Source organism: Macrosteles quadrilineatus, unplaced genomic scaffold (assembly GCF_028750875.1).
Source record: "Macrosteles quadrilineatus isolate MER2022 unplaced genomic scaffold, UCM_ALF_1.0 Scaffold_1__1_contigs__length_201487025, whole genome shotgun sequence".
Taxonomy (NCBI): domain Eukaryota; kingdom Metazoa; phylum Arthropoda; class Insecta; order Hemiptera; family Cicadellidae; genus Macrosteles; species Macrosteles quadrilineatus.
In genome coordinates, this window is record NW_026542594.1 from 96,103,938 (window position 1) to 96,128,516 (window position 24,579).

At 37.8% G+C, this 24,579-nt stretch overlaps 1 protein-coding gene across 4 annotated transcripts in view; it reads left to right on the plus strand.

The window, feature by feature from the left end:
- The window catches only part of LOC128991085 (uncharacterized), a 346,794-nt gene that overhangs the window by 312,339 nt on the left and 9,876 nt on the right, over nucleotides 1-24,579 (plus strand). For all 4 annotated transcript variants that reach the window (XM_054414044.1, XM_054413851.1, XM_054413972.1 and 1 more), the window contains 18 exons: nucleotides 1,150-1,464; nucleotides 2,830-3,108; nucleotides 4,879-5,070; nucleotides 5,661-6,014; nucleotides 6,664-6,876; nucleotides 7,464-7,661; nucleotides 9,480-9,677; nucleotides 10,192-10,298; nucleotides 10,517-10,775; nucleotides 11,381-11,608; nucleotides 12,349-12,540; nucleotides 12,798-13,007; nucleotides 13,352-13,537; nucleotides 14,741-15,331; nucleotides 15,760-15,948; nucleotides 16,196-16,954; nucleotides 23,647-24,015; nucleotides 24,283-24,483. In XM_054414044.1, coding sequence (XP_054270019.1) covers nucleotides 1,150-1,464; nucleotides 2,830-3,108; nucleotides 4,879-5,070; nucleotides 5,661-6,014; nucleotides 6,664-6,876; nucleotides 7,464-7,661; nucleotides 9,480-9,677; nucleotides 10,192-10,298; nucleotides 10,517-10,775; nucleotides 11,381-11,608; nucleotides 12,349-12,540; nucleotides 12,798-13,007; nucleotides 13,352-13,537; nucleotides 14,741-15,331; nucleotides 15,760-15,948; nucleotides 16,196-16,954; nucleotides 23,647-24,015; nucleotides 24,283-24,483 — 5,040 coding nt within the window. The remainder of the gene's footprint in view (nucleotides 1-1,149; nucleotides 1,465-2,829; nucleotides 3,109-4,878; nucleotides 5,071-5,660; nucleotides 6,015-6,663; nucleotides 6,877-7,463; nucleotides 7,662-9,479; nucleotides 9,678-10,191; nucleotides 10,299-10,516; nucleotides 10,776-11,380; nucleotides 11,609-12,348; nucleotides 12,541-12,797; nucleotides 13,008-13,351; nucleotides 13,538-14,740; nucleotides 15,332-15,759; nucleotides 15,949-16,195; nucleotides 16,955-23,646; nucleotides 24,016-24,282; nucleotides 24,484-24,579) is intronic.

The window sequence follows — 24,579 nt, forward strand, 5'->3', positions numbered from 1 at the left end:
ATAGTTTATCAATCCTCTGTTGGATTCCATTTTAGCAAATAATTGTATGATGATAATGATAAATCAAAACTATATTCACTCAACAGCTAATCAAAAAATAAACAATTGTTTAAAAACATGAGGAGAACCGCACTGCCTAATTGACATGTACTTCTTTAACACCAGGAGACACACAGTGTGGAATTGACCAGTGTTTTACAAAAGCTACCCCTAAATTGAAGTGAGGGATGGGGGATGGTTGAAAGTAGGTCACTGTATTGCTGGAATGTGGTGTGGGAAGTATTGTCATTCGCCCAATAAATACAATATTTACTCAAAAATGTACCAATCCAGTCATTTTGACAGCTATGTGACCTCTCCCAGGCATAATAAGTGATGTCCTTCCTCAATTTATGTTTCACAATACATATCTCATGATGAAACCCAAGCTATGAACTTTGCAATGTTGTAAAACAACAGTGTTTCTTCACAATTTTTAATAATGTTGGTAAATTTTCTTGTGGGTTTTAATCATCAGTTAATACACATTCCTTAATACTATTTGTTCAAATAATCTAGTTTTCTTATTTTGAATTAATTGGGTTCCCCTAAAGGATGTAAAGGATGTAGCTGATATGGCCTAATGATTTACAAACAACCACTGGGTGTGTCTAGGGTTCATTTAAAATGTATAATTTCACTGGGCTCAGACAATAAGGAATTGTTCTTGAAGCATTTATTGGCCATCATCATCATCACCCAAATTAAAGCCAATGTAGGACAAAATGTAGGAATAGGTTTTATGGGTCAAAATAATTAAAAAATCAAAGAACGCTTGTTTTCTGAAAAACAACTTATTAGCAAGTAAAATGGTGGATATCTTGCTAACGAGCAAACCTGTAAACAAATATTTCTTTGAATTGGTTGGAAACTAGTCCCATATAACCACGAAAAATATCCATTAATTGGATAGTTAAGATTGGATTAGATATACACCTATCAAAGTTTCTTTGTCTGATGAATAAGTATTTTTATAGAGAAAACTGTGATAATATCTCTGTAAACCATACAATTATTATTTTTGCAACCACGCAATTCAAAATTTGATTACCAATAAATATATATATGACCAATTTTAAACCCAATAATTAATTAGCTATTTCCTTGCAGAAGCATCACCAACCGACCCTTGTGTTCCATCGCCGTGTGGCCCCAATACGGTGTGCCGCAATGCAAATGGTGTGGCTGTGTGTGAGTGTATCCCTGGGTTCTTCGGCTCGCCTAGTACATCAGGCTGTCGTCCAGAGTGTGTGATCAACGCAGACTGTGCTCGTAACCTCGCGTGTGTCAACAACAAGTGTGTAGACCCGTGTCCAGGTGTGTGTGGCTTCAGAGCTACGTGTCACGTTATCAACCACAGTCCCGTTTGTAGCTGTCCACCACCTCTCGTCGGAGATCCGTTTACCGAGTGTAAAAATCTACCACGTAAGTAGCATTTATTAATTTAGATCTAAAAGTCATCTTCCAACCACTTAAACCTACTTTGAACCTGCTTGAGCTATCATCTAGGGCGTTTAATAGGGTTAGTTTAAGCTCATCCAATTTATTATTCAAATAACAACTATAATTATTCACTACTTAGTGCCCTTGCAAAAAATAACTAATTTTTATAAGTTTTATTTATTTTTTAGAATATCAAATGTTTACATAGTATTCATTCTGATAGTCCCTGGACTATGTATATATGACTTTATAGACTTACCTCCATCAGTAGTCCAAAATGCTGTCTAGCTTCAATTATTATTCAAAGCTGACGCACGTTTCGTTGCAATGTAACATCGTCACCTTGAATATAAAATCATAAAACATATAGCAAGAATCAATGGTTATAAAAGCGGTTTAGTAGATAGGCTCATCACAAAACATAAAACAAGGTGCAACAAGGTGTGAAGATTGACAGCTCATCAGAAAATAAATAATATGTTTGTGTAGAATATAGTCACACTATCCAACACACATTAAAGAAAGAACTAGCAAAACAAGGCATTGAACTAACCTTCAGAACTACAAACCGTACCAGAAACCTGTTGACAAATAAAATAGAGATAGGTGACAAAATAGATATAAACCGGCATTTATAGGATATCTTGTCCTGATTACCCAAGTAAATATATAGGGCAAACAGGTCATGCTTTCCAAACACGATACAAAGAACACCGACCAGATCCTAAACACTACAAACAAAAATGTACGTTCGCTCAACACCTTGTAGATTGTAATCACTCAATGAGTGATATTAAGACCAACTTGGAAATTCTACATTAGTGCAGGACATGTAATAAATTGGACACACTCAAGGAGTATGAGATATATAAAATAAAGAAAGACAAAGAATGCATCCCTCCCTCTTCAACACTATTATCTCATCTGGAACAGCTGACCACGGAGCTGATAACGGAGATTGGAGAAGGACGAGATGAAGTTGCGCAAACCGTGTCCAGTCTATCTACAACCGCCGCCGTGTCAAGATAGCGATATCGTGTTGTTTCGTATTTAAATTACCTGTGTCCCGTGTTGTGTATATGTACTGTATTATGTGTAAATTTTGATGTTTTTGACGTGTTGCAAGCTCCGATGATGTTCCATTGCACCAAAACATGTCAGCTTTGAATAATAATTTAAGTTGGATACAATTTTGGACTACTGACTGATAAGCCTATAAAGTCAAATGTTTACTCTATTTACTATCTTCGTTTTTCCTGGGAAGAATGATTGTACACTAAGTGATAAACTTCCATATGTTTTAGAAAACCGAAACCAATAGAACTGTTTTATTGTTCTCTTTCATAGCACCACCGTCAGATCCTTGCAACCCTTCACCATGTGGTTATAACGGCCAGTGCCGAGTTGTGAATGGTGCCGCGAGCTGTATTTACCCAGAATGCATCATTAACCAAGACTGTCCTCGGGACAAGGCTTGTTTCAACCAGCGATGTCGTGATCCATGTGTGGATGCTTGCGGTCTCAATGCTATCTGCCAGGTAGTCAACCATAACGCCGTGTGTTCATGTCCGCCTGGGTATGTGGGCGAGCCGAGACTGCAGTGCACTGTCAGAGTGGTCGAACAAGGTAAGTTAATGTTATTTATGTCTGATTTTCTTTGACAAAATTTAATTAATTATGAAATGAGTAAAACCTGTCTGTGTTAAATATTTTTTATCTGTACAAAACTGTTTATGAATAACATATTCTACGGATATAATTAAATAGATATACTATACATATAGTATACACTGTATACAATATCACTTCTATAGAAGATGGTGAATAGAATATACATCAAATACATCACAATGGTGATCAATTTCGGCCTGTCTTATTGGTCATCATCATGCCCAACCAGTTACATGACATGGAAATTATTCATTTTTGAATTATTTAATGATGACGATGATGACGATGATGACGATAATGACGATAATGACGATAATGAAGATAATGACGATAATGTCGATGAAATCAACAACAAAATTACTTACTTTATGTTTAAATTGCATGCAGAAAAAAAACTGTTTGTTCCTAAAGCTACGACAGACTTCTTAATTTTTACCTAGCTGTGCTTGGTTGGAAAAAGTTTTTTTTAATATCTATTAATGTTTACTAACTTATAGATTGCATAAGGTAGTTTTAAATCCAAAAGATTTACTATTTCGTTTAAAAGTAACCGTAAACTGCTAGGGGTATAATATTGGGGAAACACTTTGAATGATCATAGTTTTTCATAGTATCAAATAAAACTTAATTTTTCATTTTTACTGTACCCTAGCATGTATTTTAATAATTATTATATAACCCTGGTCAGATTAATATTCAGTATTAACCCCACAACTGATAAGCTGTCGGCTGTGAAGTGATACACTCTTTTTAGCCCATGTAAAGGTTTTTTGTAAAAATCGTAGAAAATACAAATATTGAGCTAGTGCAAACATTTACACATTATTATTTTCAGCAAAAGAAACTCTACCCAAAAAAATATAATTTATATGGACTTGCCAAGTTTTTCTTTTGTCTCTGGTTGTAGAACGAAGAAAATAAAAAATAAATATTTTTTTTACTACCTATTCACTGTATTTTCACTATAGAAACAATTAATTGTAAAAAAAAATTGGCGGCAATTTCTTATGCCACTATTTCTTACCTTGAATTCATTTTCAATGTTCCGGTCAGGTTCTGGAGGGATCACTCTAGTCCATTGACATAATATCACTCAATATCTCTTAGATTGTCATACATCGTAGAAACAATTATAACTACTAATTACGGCACCAAAATACACTATTATTATAATAAAGAATTGTAACAAACAGTAACTATTACGCAACACATAGCCGAAGAAACATTCACTGATCACTGACTGACAGCTTACAGCTGGAGCATCGGCAACCAAACTAGTGACAGACAAAAGGCAAACTAATTCAAAGACGAACAAACAATGAAATCACTGAAGGCGTTTACTGCAGGATGGCCAACATTGTCTACAATGGTTCCTCGCAAGAACGAACTAAATATCTACAGCTGTTGCCGAGCAACACGAAATGAAACATACCGTCGACGCTATCGAGGGTATCACTGTACATACGTCATTATCGTCGATGACATCGACGGTTATCAGTTGTAGGGTTAAGTATTACGTCATTTAACTTACAATACCCAGTAATAAGAAGTGGTTTTTAACATTTCCACACATTTCCCCCTGTTCAGATTGTTTTTTCCTTACTGCTATTTAAAGGTAAAGCAGCTTATACTCCTCCATGATCCAACAATGAATATTTACAAATTTACCGATTAGTTAAGTAATTCTTTAGTCCCAAATGTGTATACCGTAATATCTTGTTACAGCCCCCAAGCCAGAATGTCTCTCAGACTCGGAGTGCACCAATGACAAGGCCTGTATCAACGAGATGTGCCGCAACCCTTGCGCTGAGTCAAATGTTTGTGCTGCTAACGCACAGTGTCATGTACAGCTACATCGACCTCTGTGTGTGTGCAGGGACGGGCTCACTGGCAATGCCCAGCTGCAGTGCTATGAGAGTAAGTGCACTGGGTGTGGTATTTCATATAATGTGAACTCAAATGTCAATATCATACAAAAACTGAAAAGCAATAAGACAATAGATAAATCCCAAGGTATTTTAAGAAAAATTAACTGGCAGCCACTGTATTTTTCTTGTTTAAAATGTGTATTACAGTATCAGTTTTACCTCAAATTGTTATTAATTCTTTTCAAACACTTTTCATTTACAGCATTACTTTTGATACCTTGATGAGGGTTCATTCCTATACCTTACTTTTTCTGTGGTTAATGTAAACAATATTATTTTGTTTTTGCACCCAATGACCTAAAAAAAAAACTACCTCAAACAACAATTCAGTCTTAAAAAGATTTCTCATCCACTGGTAGCTTTCAAAGTGGAACTAATATTGCTATTGAATTATTTTATCAATTTGTTTTATTCTTCAGTTCTAGTTTGTTTCTTTAGCAGAACCAAATAATGTATATTACATCAGCAGTACCTAATTAATTATGTAACTGTAATTTATTACAGTAATCAGGTACTGTAATTAATTAATACCCAAGATTTTATCTGCTAATCCAACAATATTTTTCTGTTATGTAACAGTTGGGTGTCGAAGTGACTCAGAGTGTCCACCGACACAGGCTTGTGTCAACCGAGAGTGTGTGAACCCTTGTGCCTACACGCAATGTGGAGTCAACGCCGAGTGTCATGTGGATGCTGGGGCTCGTGCTCGCTGTCAATGCCTGCCGCAGTACTACGGTGACCCGCAGGTCCGCTGCGACCGACCCCAGTGTCTGACTGATGCCGAGTGTCCGTCACACCTCACCTGTCGAGACCAGAGATGTCAGGACCCATGCGACTGTGCCCCTAGTGCTCAATGCAACGTGATCAACCACCGAGCAACATGCAGATGTCCTCCAGGATATGTTGGTGATCCTCATGCCAACTGTGCAATAGGTGAGAAACGTTACAAACATACAGAACCCATGTTCATTTTGAATTTTTACTTTAGTTGTAAAAAAATACAACCATTTAAACCTCTCATCCATGAAATAGGAAATTAACCAACAGTTTAAGCTGACAGAGAATATGTAATTATTTAAAGACTTTTGTTTTTCCCAAAAAAGCTTTTGCCTTTCCCAAACTTTTGCCTTTTCCAAAAAAAAACTGAGTTACTTTATCGCTCAACAGGAGCAGTGGTGTTTGTATTCTTTTACTATGAGAAATTTGACAGCTGACTTTTAAAGCAACTGTAAAACTATACTAAGACCACTATAAAAAGAGAATTTTAAAGAAACTGTAGACAAATATTTTACTCTTTAAAACTAGAAGCTTTGTGTGATAGTTTGCATCGTGATGAAACCTATCGCTTACAACTCGTCATGAAAGATCCATTCCGGGGATCGATAGTTGTTTCCGTGCTCAGCTTCGCCTCGCTTGTAAACCACTATTTTGCCTTAAAATGGGTCCCAACTAGGCCTAGTATTGAAATATACTGTTGCTGAACAAAAATTTCAAAACTGATCATGTTAATCATAACAGTAAAACATATATGTTTTCTATAAAATGAGCTTATGTTTTCTATTGGAATTTTTAATGTTTCTAGCACCTATGGACATCCCGCCACAGTGTCGCATGGACGCTGACTGTGCCAGCAAGCTGGCCTGTTTCAGCGGATCATGCCGTAACCCTTGCGCCGAGACTCATCCTTGTGGTGCCAATGCCGAGTGTATGGTAGTCGACTCTCTGCCTCTTCGAACCATGAGCTGCATGTGTCTGCCGGGATATGTAGGCGACGCCGACGTAGAGTGCAAACTGGGTAAGTTAAAAATGAGGTAAAACATAATGTAGAAATTTATTTTAAATTTTAATAGAATACAGTTTTTTAGATTATCAAACCATAAAATCTAAATCTTTTTTACACTAAACCTATCTGCCAATTATTTGTTTTAGGTGGCAAACAATCAGTACTTAACAAAACTGAACACAACGTAAATATTTTTATGATTTATTTTTATTGGAAGTAATTATAATAATGCTTGTAGATTTCAAACGTCAATTATTCTTATGATATTGTAATTTGGTTAAGACACTGTTGGTTGTGGAACATAATACAACATTTACTAACATGTTTTGTTTTATGTTTTCAGGATCACAGTTGGCATCTTCACTAACATTTACTCTTTCCCTCCTCACTCCTAACTCCATCCACTAATGTCAGCACACACCATAATTTACTAATCAATACTTTTTTATCAGAGTATTTTTTGTGTACAACAGAAAATAATTTGAAATTTGTGTTCATCTGATCAATAGATAAATAGATTACCTGAAAATTTGTTAAGACGGTGTATGAACTATATCCCTGATAAGTAATATTTTGTTGACAATGTTCTTGTTGCTTAGCCCCAACAGATCAGCCGGGCTGCAAGTCTGATGACGAATGTCCCATCACAGACACTTGTCTCAACAGAAGATGTGTCAACCCCTGTGCTGTTACCAGCCCTTGTGCTTCCAATGCCTTGTGTGAGGCCACCAACCATCGAGCCAACTGCAAATGTCCACCAGGACAGATTGGCAATGCTTTTGTCAACTGCTACAAGGGTATGACTATACTTAAGCTTCTTCATATAATCATCACTAAATTTTGAATTATGTTTCTAAACTACATCAATGTTTCTAACAACTTATACTCGAGTATTTTCATACTTTAGGACCATTTACGGCACATTTTATTCTTGTTCTAGAATCATATTGTTGTCAGATTTTATAGTGTAATGGGATTTATTTTGTTGATTTATTACAATTTCAAATACTATTATGACTTAAGAGACGTTAATATGTATCTATTTATTCATACAAATTAATGCATGTGATATACATAGAGTGGCGTCATTACAACTAAACTGAACTGATCTACAATTATTTCTTTGAAATATTGATATTTTTCCGAATTTGTTTAATGAATAGCAGGGGTGTCCATCCCCCTCAAGGCCATCCTACTGTCCGCCCGCGTAAATTTTGATGGTATACAAATGAAAATGTTTACTATGCATATTTATATATTTGGTACTTATTTTACCACCAATATTGGAAGGCTGGTCAACATCTACCTATGACGCAAGAGTAGTTGTAAAAACTGTAAACCTTCAGCAGTTTTAGCACTTAGAAAACTATAATAGCTAATTTGTTCAACCGAAATTGCTATCAAACTATTAGTTCCTGTGCCTTGCAATGGGAGGGATCTTTAAATCTATTAGAATTATAATGATAATGATAATTTATTTGCACATAGCAGAAATAGTTAAGCAATCTTACTTATTCCCTAATGATCAATGAATCTTTTACACCTATCACTTAGTTGTACAAAATATTGTTGTACAACAAATTCACATTTTATCACACCCAAATCGGTTATCCTGTTACCCGACAAAAAAAGTATATGACATTACACATAGTACAAATAAAAAACCATATGCTATCTTTACCCAAGAGCTGAATTAGTGTCACATGCTTAATATTTGCTGCTTTTAACTTGAACAAATGGTGTTCTACCTAGAACAATAGCGTCGTCTGCCAGACTTTTTAAATATTAAAATCAAATTTAAAAAGTTGAGACCCCAAATTTAAATTATGGCTTCGACATTCCCCACTCAGTCTTTCTTAAAAAAGATCTTTCTTTAAAAAGAAGAATCATGAAAATCTGTCAAATGGTTGATTCAGAATTTTTTATAAAAAAATCCCACAACGTTTCATATAAGAAGTTTTTCACTCTATTGATATTGGATATAAAACATATTATACATTTATTGAATGTGCCAGCTATTTAATATGTATTCTGTTATCTTTTTTTTTTTAAACTTTAATGCAAGGTAATACCATAGAGAGTTTTGTAATACCGCGTATAATTCCGGCCACTATACCTATACTTGCCTACTTCACCGAATAATTGCAAAACGCCGGTGTTTGTGCAACAACAAACTACAGTTAAGGTATTGGCCGCAAGGACTGTAGTATGAAACACAAAAAAAATAGAATCACTTAACTACACTACGTGTGAAAATTGTTACTGTTCACGTCCCATTTCAGTAAATATGAAATAGTATGGTAGGCCTGAAAATAATGCAGGAAAGTGCAAATAAATTTTTAGTTCATCACACTCAATTTGTATGTAATTGCTCTCCCTCCCCCCCCCAAAAAAAACCTTTTAAAACCTACCAAAAATATTCCTACTTACCTAAAAAAATCCCTTCCAAAAAATATTTGTATGACACACTCTGCGTCATACCCCCAAAGCAGCAGGCACCCCTGATGAGTTGAGTTCCATAGAAATCTGAGAGAATCAGAGCACAGTAGCTTTAATCATTAGCTCCTAATATTAAACTTTGGCAGTAGTTGTAACTTGTAAGTTGTGATGTGCAGAGCCGGTGGCATCGCCTGAGTGTACTGCAGACTCTGAATGTGCCAGTCACCTGGCTTGTGTCAACCAACGCTGCCAGAACCCTTGTGTTGTTGCTGACCCCTGTGGTCTCAACGCTGAGTGTGCCGTCAGCAGCCACCGCGCTGTCTGCAACTGTCCCAACGGATGGGCCGGCAACCCACAAGTCCAATGCTATAAACGTAAGTTTAGTTTTTTTTTTTAACTACCTACCTGAATCTAAATAATATTGAGTAATATTGCAAACCCATCTAATAATATATTTTCCTCTTCCTTATTTATGTATTTTGCCTTGAAAATAAATGTGTTTAATAATTTTTTTTTATCTATACGTTTTCCCAAAGATTATTCTTGTAAATCAAAATCACACTATAAAATGTTTTGGTACCCTTGCCAGTAAACTAAACAATAAAAATTAAAACAATTTGCTTTAGAAACATCTAATGAACAAGTTATCAAGGTACCGGTACCACGTTGTAAACCTTTTTCCATTTAAGAATTTTTTAACTTGCACCAAAACTTTGGTTGTACATATTTTTCCGAAATTTGAAAGCCTTAAGTAAATTCAGTTTCTGTCTTGCATAGGTAGTGCTCATGTTTTCACTGTTACAATAAATTATAACTATTCAACAATCAATTAAAATATTTGAGCTACAAGTAAATGTATAATTTAGTTACTGTGTTGTCTGTACACAGCTGAGTGCAAGGTAGACTCCGATTGTCTGTATGACAAGGCATGTGTTGGAGGAAGCTGTGCGTCTCCTTGTTTATCAATGTCCTGTGGTCGAGGAGCAGAGTGCAAGGTAAGATAACATATCATTTTCCTCTGTACCATTTAGTTTATTATACAATGTTTTAAAAATATAAAAAATAAAAATTTTACTCTACCTACAGCAGGAATTATTAAAACTGCAAAAGAATTTAATGACTTATTTAAATTGATAGTTATATTTTTATATATCATATTAATTACACTCAAATTTAAAGTGATTACAACAAATATTTTATTAAAAATTTTCAGGTGACGTCGCCACATCGAGGCACTTGCGTTTGTCCGGCAGGTACACAGGGTAACCCCATGTTGTCGTGTGTGAGTGTCGTATGTCAGTACAACGAAGACTGTGCGGACCACGAGGCGTGTGATCGTCTTAACCGTGTGTGTCGCCCTGTATGTGAGAGTGACACCTGTGCCGATACTGCTATATGCTCTTCCAAGAATCATCAGCCCACCTGCACCTGTCCTCCGGGCACTCGAGGCAACGCTTACATCGCTTGTGAACGTAAGTTCTTTTTATTTTTAGGAACCAGTTTTACAAAAATATTTACACAATGAGAGTATCTATTTTAAACTTTATAAAGACTCTCTTCTTGGTTTGATGTTCCCATACCTAAACATATTAGATTTACCTTGGTTTTTGTTGCCTGAGTTTTTGTACAAACATCTTACTTAGAAGAAGTCAATCAACAACAACAATAGTTAATTTAATATAATTCAAGTTCTTAAAACTGGGATTAAAAAAAACAAATTGACCTAAAAAGTTGTGTTCAACATTAACTGTACAACAATAGCTTCTTGTATATATAGTTGTATAGTGTTGTTTGTATATTTGTACACTTTGTCCAATTTTCATGAAACATAGTGTGAAAGAAGAAAACATAAAACCCTAAGAACCTTAAATTTTAGGTGCTGTTATCGTCGTATAACCAATTTACAGAAAAATCTGAAATAATAAAAAAGCTCTAATGATTTGTATAAAGTTAATGTATTTCAATTTAACTGAATCTGAATATATTAATATGTAAAGAGAGTTATGACTAATCAAAACTTTTGTAAGAATAAAAAAAATGAAAACAATTTCAGTTTTTTATTTCTTTTTATGTCCAGGAGAGGATGAAATTCGAAGACCAATCAAGGCAGAATGTGAGACAGATGCAGACTGCCCGTCACGTTTGGCTTGCATCAATGATCGTTGTGGCGACCCTTGTCGTTCAGCGTCTATGTGCTCGCCAGACCAAGAGTGTAGAGTTCAAGACACACTACCACTGCGAACTGTCTACTGCCAATGTCCATCAGACACAGTGCCAGACTATGACGGAAGGTGCAAAGCCATCGGTAAGTTTATCTTACCCAGTGGGGATGTATTCATTCTTTGTTCAATAAATCAAAATATATCCCTGGTATAGATATGTCAGGCCTACTGCTAAAAAAACTAATAAATCAACCAAAATTTCAAATTTTCATTAAAATTCTTTCAAAAGCCATTTTTTTACACACCTTCAAATTTAACATAAATTGTCAAGCTTCTATTTCAGATCTCTGATATAAAAAAATCAAATTGTTAGTAAAATAAAAGATGGAGTGGAAAATGTATATGCTCTACTGATGTAAAATACCATCTGCAGTACTATCCTGATAATTAGACCAATTTGTATATACCAAAGGCAAAAATGTGGTTCGGATTCCACTATAAACTGTAGGTCCCTTAAGTTGCCATTAGCTGAATGGGCTATTAATTAACAGCTGGGTCTAAGGAATAAGTCGGCCTTAGTCACTAACAAGACTACAAGCTCGTGCCACTCATCTCCATTCATTTTTCATACCTGGCTTAAAATACCTACTTTGTATGGTCGCCATTTCATTGAAAAGTATTAAAAGTATTAAAGTATTAAAGTATTAAAGAATGTAAATTAGTTTTACTTTGCTCTGTATAATTATCCTTCACTTGTAGAGTTAGATCGAAAACTCAATTCAACTAAGAGTAGGCTACTTTTTATCTTCCACGAAAACGTTTGACTATCACTGAAGTAAAACTTTGCTGGGTTGTGGTTGACATTGATTGTTTTGTTTGCCAGCCCGACCGGTGCCACAGTGCCGTGTGGATACAGACTGCTCGGACCCAGAGCGTTGTGTGCGAGGCAGCTGTATGGAGGCTTGTAGAGTCGACCCATGCGGCCTCAACGCCATCTGTATGTCTCAGTCCCACACAGCTGTGTGCTCCTGCCCACCTGGCTTTGTCGGCAACCCACATTTGGAGTGTACTTTCTGTAAGTTTGCAGTTATCTGACAATCAAAAAAGAGAATCTCACAATTACTCTCAAGTATGTATTGGCCCTTGTGTGTGAGATAATACGTATTATATATGTAGACTTATCCAGGATATCCTAAGAAAATTTCCTTTGACCATTCCTCTGTGTGTCTCAATCTATGCTTATTGAATATAAAATAGACTCTGAAAAATAGTTTGTTTTTAGAAAATGCACAATTTTCAATATCTTTTCAACACTCTTAATTTTGTCACCAGCACCATCACAAACTCCACTGGTGATTGTCCCGGAGTGTGTCAGAGATGACGAGTGTCCCTGGGACCGATCGTGTGTCAACCAACGCTGTGCTAACCCATGTGTTGCCGACCACTGTGCTCGAGGAGCTTTCTGCCACGTTGAGAGTCACCAGCCAGTGTGTCGCTGTCCTGCAGGCTTTTTGGGAGATCCTCGCATCGAATGTAGACCTCGTAAGTATCACAAGACCATAGCTATGTAATTGAACATTTTATATAATTTTAATTAATTTCTATAGGATTGTGGTATGGCTTAGATCGAGGTCTAAGTACTGTTTTCAAAAAACTGTTTTGTGTATATGTGTCTCCATGCATGTTAACTCTTGTAAAAATATGTTGATATTTTATTTTTTTAGGAATTATAAAAAGCGATGGGGGGTTGTTCACACATTTTAAACCATCATTCAAAAAATCTTTACAAGTCTGTTATAATCCAGTATGTTACATTTCTATTCTTCCCAACCTCCCTCTATTGGTTACCAAGATATAACTGATGTTTTTGAACTATTTGTCCACAGCGGATGCAATCACTGTGGGTTGCAGCTCTAACTCGGACTGTAGCCTGAAGGAGTCGTGTGTCAATCGTCTCTGTATCAGTCCCTGCAACTGTGGACCCAACGCAGAGTGCAGAGTGACCAACCACTATGCAATCTGCTTCTGCAAGCCTGGCTACTCTGGCAATCCACAGATTGGCTGCACAAAACGTCAGTATTTCACTTCATATTTTAAAAGTCAATTGCATTTTTGTTCAATCAAGATTAGGGATGTGTCAATACCAACATTTATCGATTCTCGATACCAATGCTGATACCGTACCTGAAAAATCAATTCTCGATACAGATACCATTTTTTTATAGTTTTACCAAGTTTTCTGAACTGATTGGTTATATTACACAATCCCTGTCTTTATGTTTAATTTAAGTTAAATCTCTAAACACATTAAAGAACTACTATATTCTAATAATAAGCAAATGAAGTTCTAAGAAAAAAATCTAAAAGAAAATTTAATTTTAACTAAAGATGTGCAAGCCTAATTTTTTAGTCAAGCTAAACTTGAGGTTAATATAATGATTCAAGATTCAAGATCTTTATTTGTCATTAAGCAATACAAGTATTACAATAGACATCGTCAAAGTTTTTTTTTTTTTTTTAAATAATAAGCTACATACAGTTAATTTCCTGTTAGAGTAGGCCTAACAGCAAGAATGCACCAAGTGAGTAGCAACCACTCTTTAAAATATAACTGTTAACATAATTAACTCTAAAATAAATAAATTAACAATTTACATGTCAATGATCTAAAATAAAATCTGTAAACATAATAACAATTGATCAACTCCAGCGGTTGTGTACACATCATCATATCACCTCCCGCGATCGTGGCAAATTCTAATAATCGCCTGCGGTCATTTAGTCACCATCATCGACTCCTGCGGTCACAGAAACGTCATCGTTTTCTTGCACGATCGCGGCCACATTCTGATCATCTCCCGCGGCCGTGTAGACATCATCATTGACTCCCACGATCAAGGAAATTTCATTTTGAGGGAATTCGATTTTTCCGTTATTTTATGGGAAAATCACCATTAAAAACCAAAATGTCATTAAAAAAAACGCTTAGAGATACGATGGATTAGTACCAACATAACAAATTTCATTAAAATTTGACCACATGTGTGGTCTGTAACTTTATACACATCCTCACATACAGACACACACAGAGACATCACTTACAAAACTATACTTCCTCCATATATTATGTATGGTTAGGGGGAGAAAGTAAAAGGACAGATGCAGAAGTTAAGAATGGTTTCTCAATCATGGACTCTTCGCTAAGTGTCTACCCTACAGTATTAGTGAATAACATGTTAAAATATTTAATAATTTTATGAATTTAAATGTTACAGTTGGATGCGAGTCAGACGAACAGTGCAGTTCAGACAAGATGTGCTATAATGGAGAATGCATCAACCCGTGTATCCTTGGAGACCCTTGCGCTGCCAATGCGGAATGCTATGGCTCTGAACATCGTGCGTCATGCAGGTGTCGAACCGGCTACGAGGGTAACCCGCTTGTCCGCTGCGCTCGCATTGAGTGTCGTGTGGACGCAGATTGTCCCCAAAACCGAGCTTGTGTCAACCAACATTGTGTAGACCCGTGTGACAATCCCATCAACCCTCCTTGTGCGGCCAATGCGCTGTGCTATGTAAGGAACCACTATGCAGCTTGTCGCTGTCCAGACCATCTACCCATGGGCAACCCGATGGCGTACTGTGAGCGGCGACCTCCAGTCATGGCCGAGCCCGAGTGTAGACACGACCCTGAGTGTCCAAGTCAACTGGCCTGCATACGCAACGTTTGTGTCAATCCTTGCATTGCACTATCACCTTGTGCAACGTCATCTAGATGCAGTGTCCTGGACACAATGCCAGTCAGGACCATGATCTGTACCTGTCCTGATGGCTGGGTACCTAACAACGAGGGAGAGTGTCGACCTGGTGAGTAACAGAGTCTTAAATATTTTTATATAGAGCCATAAAGAAAAAATATAGGAATATATATTGTCTAAGCGCGTACAATCTCTGAAAATTGAAATGTCACCCTGATACCTCATTTTAAATGCGAATTGTTGTTGCTACAATCGCAGAGGGCAATCAAAACCAGTAAAAATATATGTAAATCGGTAAAACTGTATTTCAATTGTATTAATCAAAGTTAAAAAAAATTACCTAATTTTTACTTTCAATGACTGATATCTGAAAATATCAGTTATCTGAACACCTTAATACCCAATTGTTTTGGATAACTACGAGTCTCTTTTTGTAGTTATTCACTTTTTTCAATTTTACTTTAAACTGACCTCAGTTGTTTCCTCACTTGTTGGACAAACAGCTTCATCAGATTAAAACTTGTATCAATGTTACAGTGGTTGTGCCCATCCCGCCAGGCTGCACAGCTGACACAGACTGTTCCAGCAATGAGACTTGTATCAACCGCATGTGTCGCAATCCGTGCAACTGCGGAACAAATACCAATTGTGTAGTCCAAAACCATCGTCCAATTTGCTCATGTCTGAATGGCTTTGAAGGAAATCCTAACATCGCCTGTAGGACAGGTAAAGTTTTTTTTAGATCTTTTTATTACTTTTAAATTAAGAAATTTACAAACTGTTTTTTGTTATATTGAACTGAATAAAAATAGTAATATATTGACTTTATGTAAACTTTGAAAACCCAGACAATTAATTTAATTAGGTAGGTAGTTAATTGAAAAATGGTAATAACAACAACTACTAACAGACTAAGTAGTTGCTAATTAATTGGTAAGTAATTACTAATCTCAACTGTGGGTGGCTGTTGCAGTGGGCTGCAGATCAGACTCTGAGTGTGGATCCAACAAGGCTTGTGTCAACGGAATCTGTATCAACCCGTGTGTGGTCAGCGATCCTTGTGGCATCAACGCTGAGTGCTACCCAGTTGGAAGCCGTGCCGAATGTCGCTGTTTCTCAGGTTACCGTGGCAACCCATACGAACGGTGTGTTGTTGTGGGGTGCCGTAGCAACAGTGACTGTCCTGACGACCGAGCTTGCATCAACGCCCAGTGTATCAACCCATGCGTGTACGAACATCCTTGTGCAAGTCAGGCAGAATGTCTAGTACACAACCATCTGGCTCTATGTCGCTGCCCGTCAGGAATGGTCGGTAATCCATACACAACCTGTAGACCAGAAGTCGTCTCAGAGTGCAGAGTAGACGGAGATTGCCCCTCAGTTTTGGCCTGTTTCAATGGAAAGTGTAAAGATCCATGTGGTGTGTTGGAGCCTTGTAGCAGGCCCTCCATTTGTCAAGCTACTAATTCTCTGCCTGTACGCACCATGATTTGTATGTGCCCCGAGGGATTCATCTCCAGTGGCTCAGGCAGTTGTATGCCAGTCCAGCGCACTGACATCGGGGGATGTTCGGCTGATTCTGAGTGTCCATCTGACAAAGCTTGCCTCAAGGGTCTGTGTAGAGATCCCTGTAAATGTGGACCAAATGCGGAGTGCAGAGTAAGAGACCACAAGCCTGTCTGCTCTTGCTTGCCAGGGTACGATGGAAATGCTCAACTCAACTGCATCAAGAGTAAGTATCCTTTTACATTTAATGTAATAGTGAAATGAAATGATCAGAACATTCTGGTTTATTTATTTATTTGTACATTACAAATAAAGTTATGGTATAGGTAAGGATAATATATATATGGTCTAATTATAACAATTTTAACTCCCCAAAGAGAATAAGCTATTACCGTATGTCTCATAGTAAGACCTTGGTGACCAATTACTTTTTTAGTTTTTTGTTTTAATGTCCCAGAAGCTAAAAACACAATCTATTTAAATTCATATATACATTTATTTAAAATAGGTTTAATCTTAATCCAATACTAGTGTACATGTTGCTCGAATTCGAGCAATTCCAAAGTATTACAGGAGTTATTTCAAAACGAATAACAGTCATATTTACAATGAGTTTAAAAGAGTCAACTCAAAGATTAGGTACCGGCGTGTAACTCAGAACACGATTATCTTCGTTATTGATAAACCTAAAGAATTCCGGCCGGTTTTCTCCTTCTCAAAATGCCTCGATGTACAGGCAACACAGGTCATTGATAGATGGCCAATTGAAAACGAAAAGTCGTTTTGGATTAGTGTTAGGGTGCATTTGTAACCTAATAGTTGAGATTGTCCAGGGTCAGGTGCTGACTGTGATGAGTTAAGCCTACGCGCCACTGTTCTGTAGCTGCGGTCGTTATCACGATTACGCCTCCTGTCTACGTTTCGTTGTTGTCGCGTCAGAGGCATTTAAAAGAAAAAAAAACAACAAATAAACAAATTATAGCTACACAAAACAACAATAAATGCAGAAATTTAAGTTACAATCGTGCTAACACGATCCTTCGTAGCGGCACAAAACGACGATAAATACACAAATTTAAGATACAACCATACTAACACGATCCGTCTTGGGGGTTATGTTTACACAAACTCAAATAGTAAATATTGAATTGAAAAATAAATAACAGCAATTAAATTATACAGCTGATCAAATGTAAACAATTATGTTCTTCATAAAGATAACATGGGAACTTTCAAAGCCACTGGGGCAGAGTCCAAGGGATTTTTCAGAAATGTAAGGCCAGTTTGCAAATCTACGCGACACGCTCTTTCCAATGAGACATCAACGTCGTCTGCTACTATAATTGACTTGAAGTTTTGTTTTGAGTGCTGCGATTTTTTGTGTAAATAAGTGTACTTACCCTACTACCAAGCCTAGAAAGCGATTATTGTTGGACGTTTCGAGGTTGCCGATCTACGTAAGCTATATGATTCAATTATCAGTCGAGTAAAAACTCACACATTTGCATTAATTTTTAAACGAATCTACATCTGAACTTGTCAATAACTTTGTTTATTCATGTCTGTCGTTTTGGCGGCAACAGTAATATGCATTTAACCTCACTAACTGCATTAGTTTTGACAGTCCAATTCCGCTAGTCCGCTCCATCCAGTTCGACCCGGACTCAATCCAGTCTACGCTAGTCTCCCTCCAGTCACAGCCTTTAGAATATCTGCACTGCGAGTAAAATACTATAACTAGTGTTCGATAGTGGTGTATCACATCACCCAAACGTTCTGTGCAATAATTTTTCTCCAGATTGTTGCATTATGAATCCCCCCAAGGATATATGTGTGGTCTGCTTTATTAAGGTCTTACCTACTGATAAAAAAGCTGAATGTGATGAATGTGACAGATGGTTTCACTGTACTTGTGTCGGCTTATCGTCCTCTGAGTATAATACCCGTAAGCTGGCTGCCAACAACAAACAAGTTTGGAAGTGTAACCGTTTTGACTGTAATGCAAATCCTGATGTTACTGTATCTGCCAAATTGAATAAGCTCCTAGACAACTTTGCCCAGCTTCCTACTAAAGAAGATTTTAGCAAATTAGCGAGCGGGATTTCCGATCTTAAGGCTCAACTGAATGACCTCTCCTCTAAGGTCTCTGACATCGAACCTCGACTTGCCGTTGCTGAAAATGACATCTCCGACTTGAAAGGCGTCATCTCTGAACTGAAATCTACCTCCCTGGACCAATCTACAACTGAACATATTTTTGAGGAATTCAATGACCGGATACGTCGGGCTAAGAACATTATCCTGTACAAGCTCCCTGAAAGCAACTCCAACAACGCTGACCTGATTAAGGCCCATGATCTGGATACTCTTAATAAAATCTTTCAGAGCCTGGGGGTAAGCTTCTCCTCTTTCAGTTTCTTTAGAATCGGCCGTAGTAAGGGTCGAGCTCCTCGTCCCCTGAAGGTTACTCTTCCATCTTCTGATGATGTTCGTTCGTTCTTTACAACGTTTTCTGTTGATAAGATTGCCTCGATTCACGCTTCTTTCTCCGAAATAGAGCTTTCTAGAGATAGAACTCCAAACGAACGTAAGCTTTTAAGCAAACTACGGAAAGAGCTGGAAGAGCGCACAAAAACAGGCGAAACCGATCTCACTATCAAGTTTGTCAATGGTACACCCGCTATTGTGAAAAAGCCAAAAAACGGTTAGACTCCCCAGTCCTTCACACAATTCACATGTTCTATCAAAATGTGAATGGACTGAGAACGAAACTTTTGGATCTAAGGAAGTCACTCTCGACATGTGTCTATGATATTATTGTTCTTACGGAAACTAACTTGTTACCTAATATTTCTAGCTCTGAACTTGGTTTCCCTAGCACCTTTGATATATACAGGCAAGACCGATCTAAGGATAATAGTGCCAAGTCTTCGGGTGGTGGTGTGATGATGGCTGTTGACAAGAAGTATTGCTCAAGGAGGGTTGATATCCAGAGCGATGATGTTGAGTGTCTGGTGGTATCACTGTCGTGTGGCGCTCTATCGAACTTTCTTCTAAGTGGCGTCTACCTTCCCCCTAAATCCCACAGAGATCTCTACCAGGAGTATTTTTCCATTATTGAAGAAGCTGTTGTTACCACTAATCCCACTGAGTCCCTCCTGATTGGCGATTTTAATCTACCTGAAGTGAACTGGTGCCAAACTGCCGACCCCCCCTACCCCCAGTCAGCTCAGTCCAACGTGGTTATGAACTCTATGTCCTTTTTGAATTTAAGTCAGTTCAACGATGTCCTAAATGACCGTGGAGTGTGTCTAGACCTTATTATGTGTTCCCTCAACAACATCATGGTATCAAAAGACACTGATCCTCTGGTTCCAGCGGAGTCTCATCATCCTGCTTTATCAATAGATGTACCTTTGCCTCAAAAAATCTCTGACAGAGCTCCTATTTTCCGACCAAACTTCAGTCAAAGCGATCTACCTGCTATTCATTTGGAACTTCAGTCACATGATTTTAGTTGGTTTGACCCTGAGTCAGATACCAATGCTTTGTTTAATAGCTTCTGCAGTACAGTCAGTACCATAGTTTTGCGTCATACTCCCATGAAAAATATTGCCAAGTCTCCCTTTCCCGTCTGGTTCACACCCCAGTTGCGTGAGCTGGTGATCGAGAAGAAAATCCTTCACAGGGCTTTTAAGACGTCCCTAAAGGATAATGATTACGTCAAGTTTGCACGTGTCAGAGCTGAATGCAAACAACTCTCTGGAATCTGCTACAAAAACTACTTGCAGTTTATTCAAGCCAATATAATGGGCAATCCTAAGTCTTTCTGGGGTTTTGTGAGGAACCTTAAATCTTCTGATGATCAGCCTAGAACCTTCAAGTATGATGATCATTCATCGGAGCATCCTGATATAATATCCAACTTCTTCGCTGACTTCTTCTCGTCGGTCTACACCAACGATCATGCCTATAATCCTCCACTTGATGTGGGAGCTTCAGATGTCCTCTCTTCCTGCTCGCTTCAGCTTGGGGAAGTTGTCGACTGCCTCAGGAACCTGGATGGATCTAAGGGTTGCGGCCCTGACAACATACCGCCTAATGTTCTCAAATCAAGTGCTGATGTACTAGCTCCTGTTATTTTAGTTCTGTTTAACCACTCTTTAGCCTCGGGTGTGTTTCCTGATGCCCTGAAGAGTGCTTACATCTTACCCATTCACAAATCTGGTCCTACTCTAGACGTCCGCAACTACAGACCTATAGCTATCTTGAATACACTCTCCAAAATCTTTGAAAAGTTGATCCTCAAAAGACTGAATTTTGCCATCAAGCCGTATCTCTCTCCACTGCAGCATGGATTTTCTACCGGACGCTCAATTACCACCAATCTTTTGGTAATGCAAGCTGACATCCTTGATGCCTTTCAAGATCGCTTGCAAGTGGATGCAATTTATCTTGACTTTGCTAAGGCGTTCGACAGGGTAAACCATCCGCTCCTCCTCACCAAGCTCCAAGCTGCTGGTGTAACTGGGAAAATGCTATCTTGGTTCCGGTCCTACCTTGCAAACCGCCCCGTCCAAGTTAAGTTTCTTGGTTCTTTATCTCACGAATTTTTCCCCACATCTGGTGTTCCCCAGGGCTCACACCTCGGTCCACCACTTTTCAACATCTTCATAAATGACCTTGTGACCCACGTAGGTAACCATTGCCTTCTATTTGCTGATGACCTGAAGATATACCGTACCATTAGAAGCCACGAAGACTGCCTTCTCCTCCAACGTAGTCTCGATGCCGTCCAGAACTGGTGTCTCTCAAACCACATGGATCTAAACATTAAAAAGTGTGTAGCCATATCGTTTAGTAAGAAGAAGTCTCAGTCTCAGTTCGTATATAGCCTGGGTCAATCTAATCTTGCAAGGGTTAATGAAGTGAGGGATTTAGGTGTGACCTTAACCTCCTCCCTGTCATGGGAACGTCACATTACCTCTAGTTGCAGAAAAGCCCTTCAAGCCCTGGGTTTTGTTCTTCGAAGCTCCAAATATTTCCAAGACGTTACTCTACTCAAAACCCTGTTCCTGGCCTTCGTATTGCCACACCTAGAGTTTGGCTGTTGTGTTTGGTCACCTCACCAGGACTATCTCAAGACCGAACTTCAAATGGTTGTTAATCACTTCTTGAGAGTGGTCGGTGTGAGGTTGGGCTACAACTACAGAGAGGTACCCATCCAAGAAATCTCCAAGGCCCTTCAAATCCTTCCATTGGAGTCCAGACGTGAGATCCAGGACATCTTGCTCATTTACAAACTGGTCAATGGCTTCATCGACTGTCCCGGACTTCTCAAACTTCTGAACTTCAGGGCAGGTAGATCTTCAAGATCCAAGGATCTCTTCTCTCGTGAGCATCTCAGCACCAACTACCATCTCTTCAGCCCACTGCCTAGAGCCCAACGTCTCGTAAATGCTCTACCTGACGATATTGACCTCTTTAATATGTCGCTGGCTACCTTCAAGAAATGTGTGGTGATTTCGAAGTGGTGAAGTGAAGATCTTTCTGTGTTTTGTGCCTGTGCCTCTCTGTTTATGCAAATTCTTCTACTGCCCTTTCTTGTTTTGTTTAATTGTATGGCAGTATTCTTCTCACATTTTCTGATATGTTTGGGTTGTTCTTTGCTTGGTTGTTCATGCATTATTATTGTTCTGTTTTTGCACTCAAATGTTATATCACATAATTTTCTCAAATTAGTAAATCATATTGTGAATTTCGCCTGTTTGTCAACTTGTATTTATTGTTGCTATTTATTGTTGTTTTTGTTTTTATTGTTGTATTTATTGTTATCTCGTAGCTTGTTACTGTTCTGAATTGCATAACATTTGCTTCTTGTTAGTTCCTTAAATTGTATCTCAATCTAATCATCTATGTATTGGCGTCAGCCGTTGAAACGATAAATAAATAAATAAATAAATAAATAAACGGATAAAATCGGTTAAGAAATGGCGGAGGAGTTCAACCGACAAAGTTTCATGTAGCGTATTAATTATATAGATTCTACGAGGGCAGCTTTTAAGTAAGGACTGTTTTTGCATATAAATCAGTTTGCTTTTACACCTCAACGAGGCTCCTCCCCACTTACTGGCATCATTTGTGAACAGAATGACACTAGTTGCAGCTCTGTAGCTGGTCACCCGCCACAAACACAATTCCTTCCGAAATGAACTGTCCTGCAAAACATACAAATATTTATTTAGAGCTTAAAAACAAGTAATTTAGTTTATTGAAGTGTTGTTGAGCACCTAAATATTACAAAGAAAATTTTAAAAATTGTAAATTTAAAATTCCCATGATATTTTTATGCAGAATAAGTAAACTGATGTAGTTTGCTTGTTTAGGAATACAATAAGATCAAATTTTGCAAGTTTTTTTTTAAATTTCATAATAAAAAGCTATCAACAGTTTGCTAAAAAGCAGACACTTTTGGCCTTCTCTGTAGCAGGGAGTACTTGTTAAAATTAATGCTATTTAAATAGGAAATAAATCTATCAATTTTAAGAGAACATTTTAATGAAAAACCAACCAGGTTAAATGGAAATTCCTTTATTCTTTTCTTTAGGTTTGTTGTAGCAAAGGTATTTTTACTCTGATTCAAGTATAAAATCTAAATAATTAAGCAAAATCTTGTATCATGGTGAAATATTTACAACCAAGTTTGTAAAACAAAACTAAACATGTTACTGTTATTTGTAAAAAATTTTGATTGTAATAATTATTTGCAAACCAAACTAAAAACTATAAAACCACTGTTTTTGTTATTTAGAGACCTTATCCAAATAACTTGAGTTTAACTTTACGTTGTTTTTTTTTTATTATTCCTTGCATGAATACATCATCAAAAGTTATAACTGTTGTTTAATGTTTGTGCAGCTGAATGCCATAGTGATAGTGACTGTGCCGGTACCCACACCTGTGTCAACCGGCAGTGTGTGCCTGCTTGTGCGTCCGATGGCAGCTCTTGTGGCACTGGAGCCATCTGCTACGGTGTTCACCATCGCGCAGTGTGCCAGTGTCAACCTGGACTGACAGGTGACGCCAACATCGCTTGTGTTGTCATCGGTTGTCGCGCAGACTCTGACTGTCCTAGTGACAGAGCCTGTATCAACGCTTTGTGTGTGTCTCCTTGTGCAGAGAGCAACCCTTGCCAGAAGCCGGCTGAGTGTGTAGTTTATGATCACAAAGTCGATTGTTCCTGCCCACCAGGATATGTCGGAGATCTTGGCATCGGCTGTGAGAAAGGTATTTTGATATTTATATTGATTTATTATCCTAATATTGAAATTTTTATCTAGAAAAGTTGTACTTTGGTACATTTAGGAAGCATTGTTTGAATATAAATAATGTTTTGATCGTGGTTAAATATTTCAAACTTTATGTTGAATTTTAAAAATGTATTTAAAAAATCATGATTAGTGTTAAATCTTACCACCCATCTACAATGTTTTTAAAAGGTATAATTTAATCAGTAGTCAATTAGCTAAGTGATGGTATGTTTCTGTCTTGCAGTGGAAGTGACCTGTGTAAGTGACAGTGACTGTCCCTCGCAGACAGCTTGTATCAACTCTGACTGTGTGAACCCCTGCAACGCCACTGAGCCGTGCGGCCTCAACACTCGCTGCCAGGTGTACGACACTCCGGTGTGGCGCACTATGGTGTGCGAGTGTCTGCCCGGCTATCAGGGCAATGCCGCCGTACGCTGCGACCTTGGTTAGTAACAACTCTACCCTTGGTACCTACTTCTCATATGGATAATATACATACCGGTACTATAAAGGCATTAATACATTAGCTGCAAGTCAACAA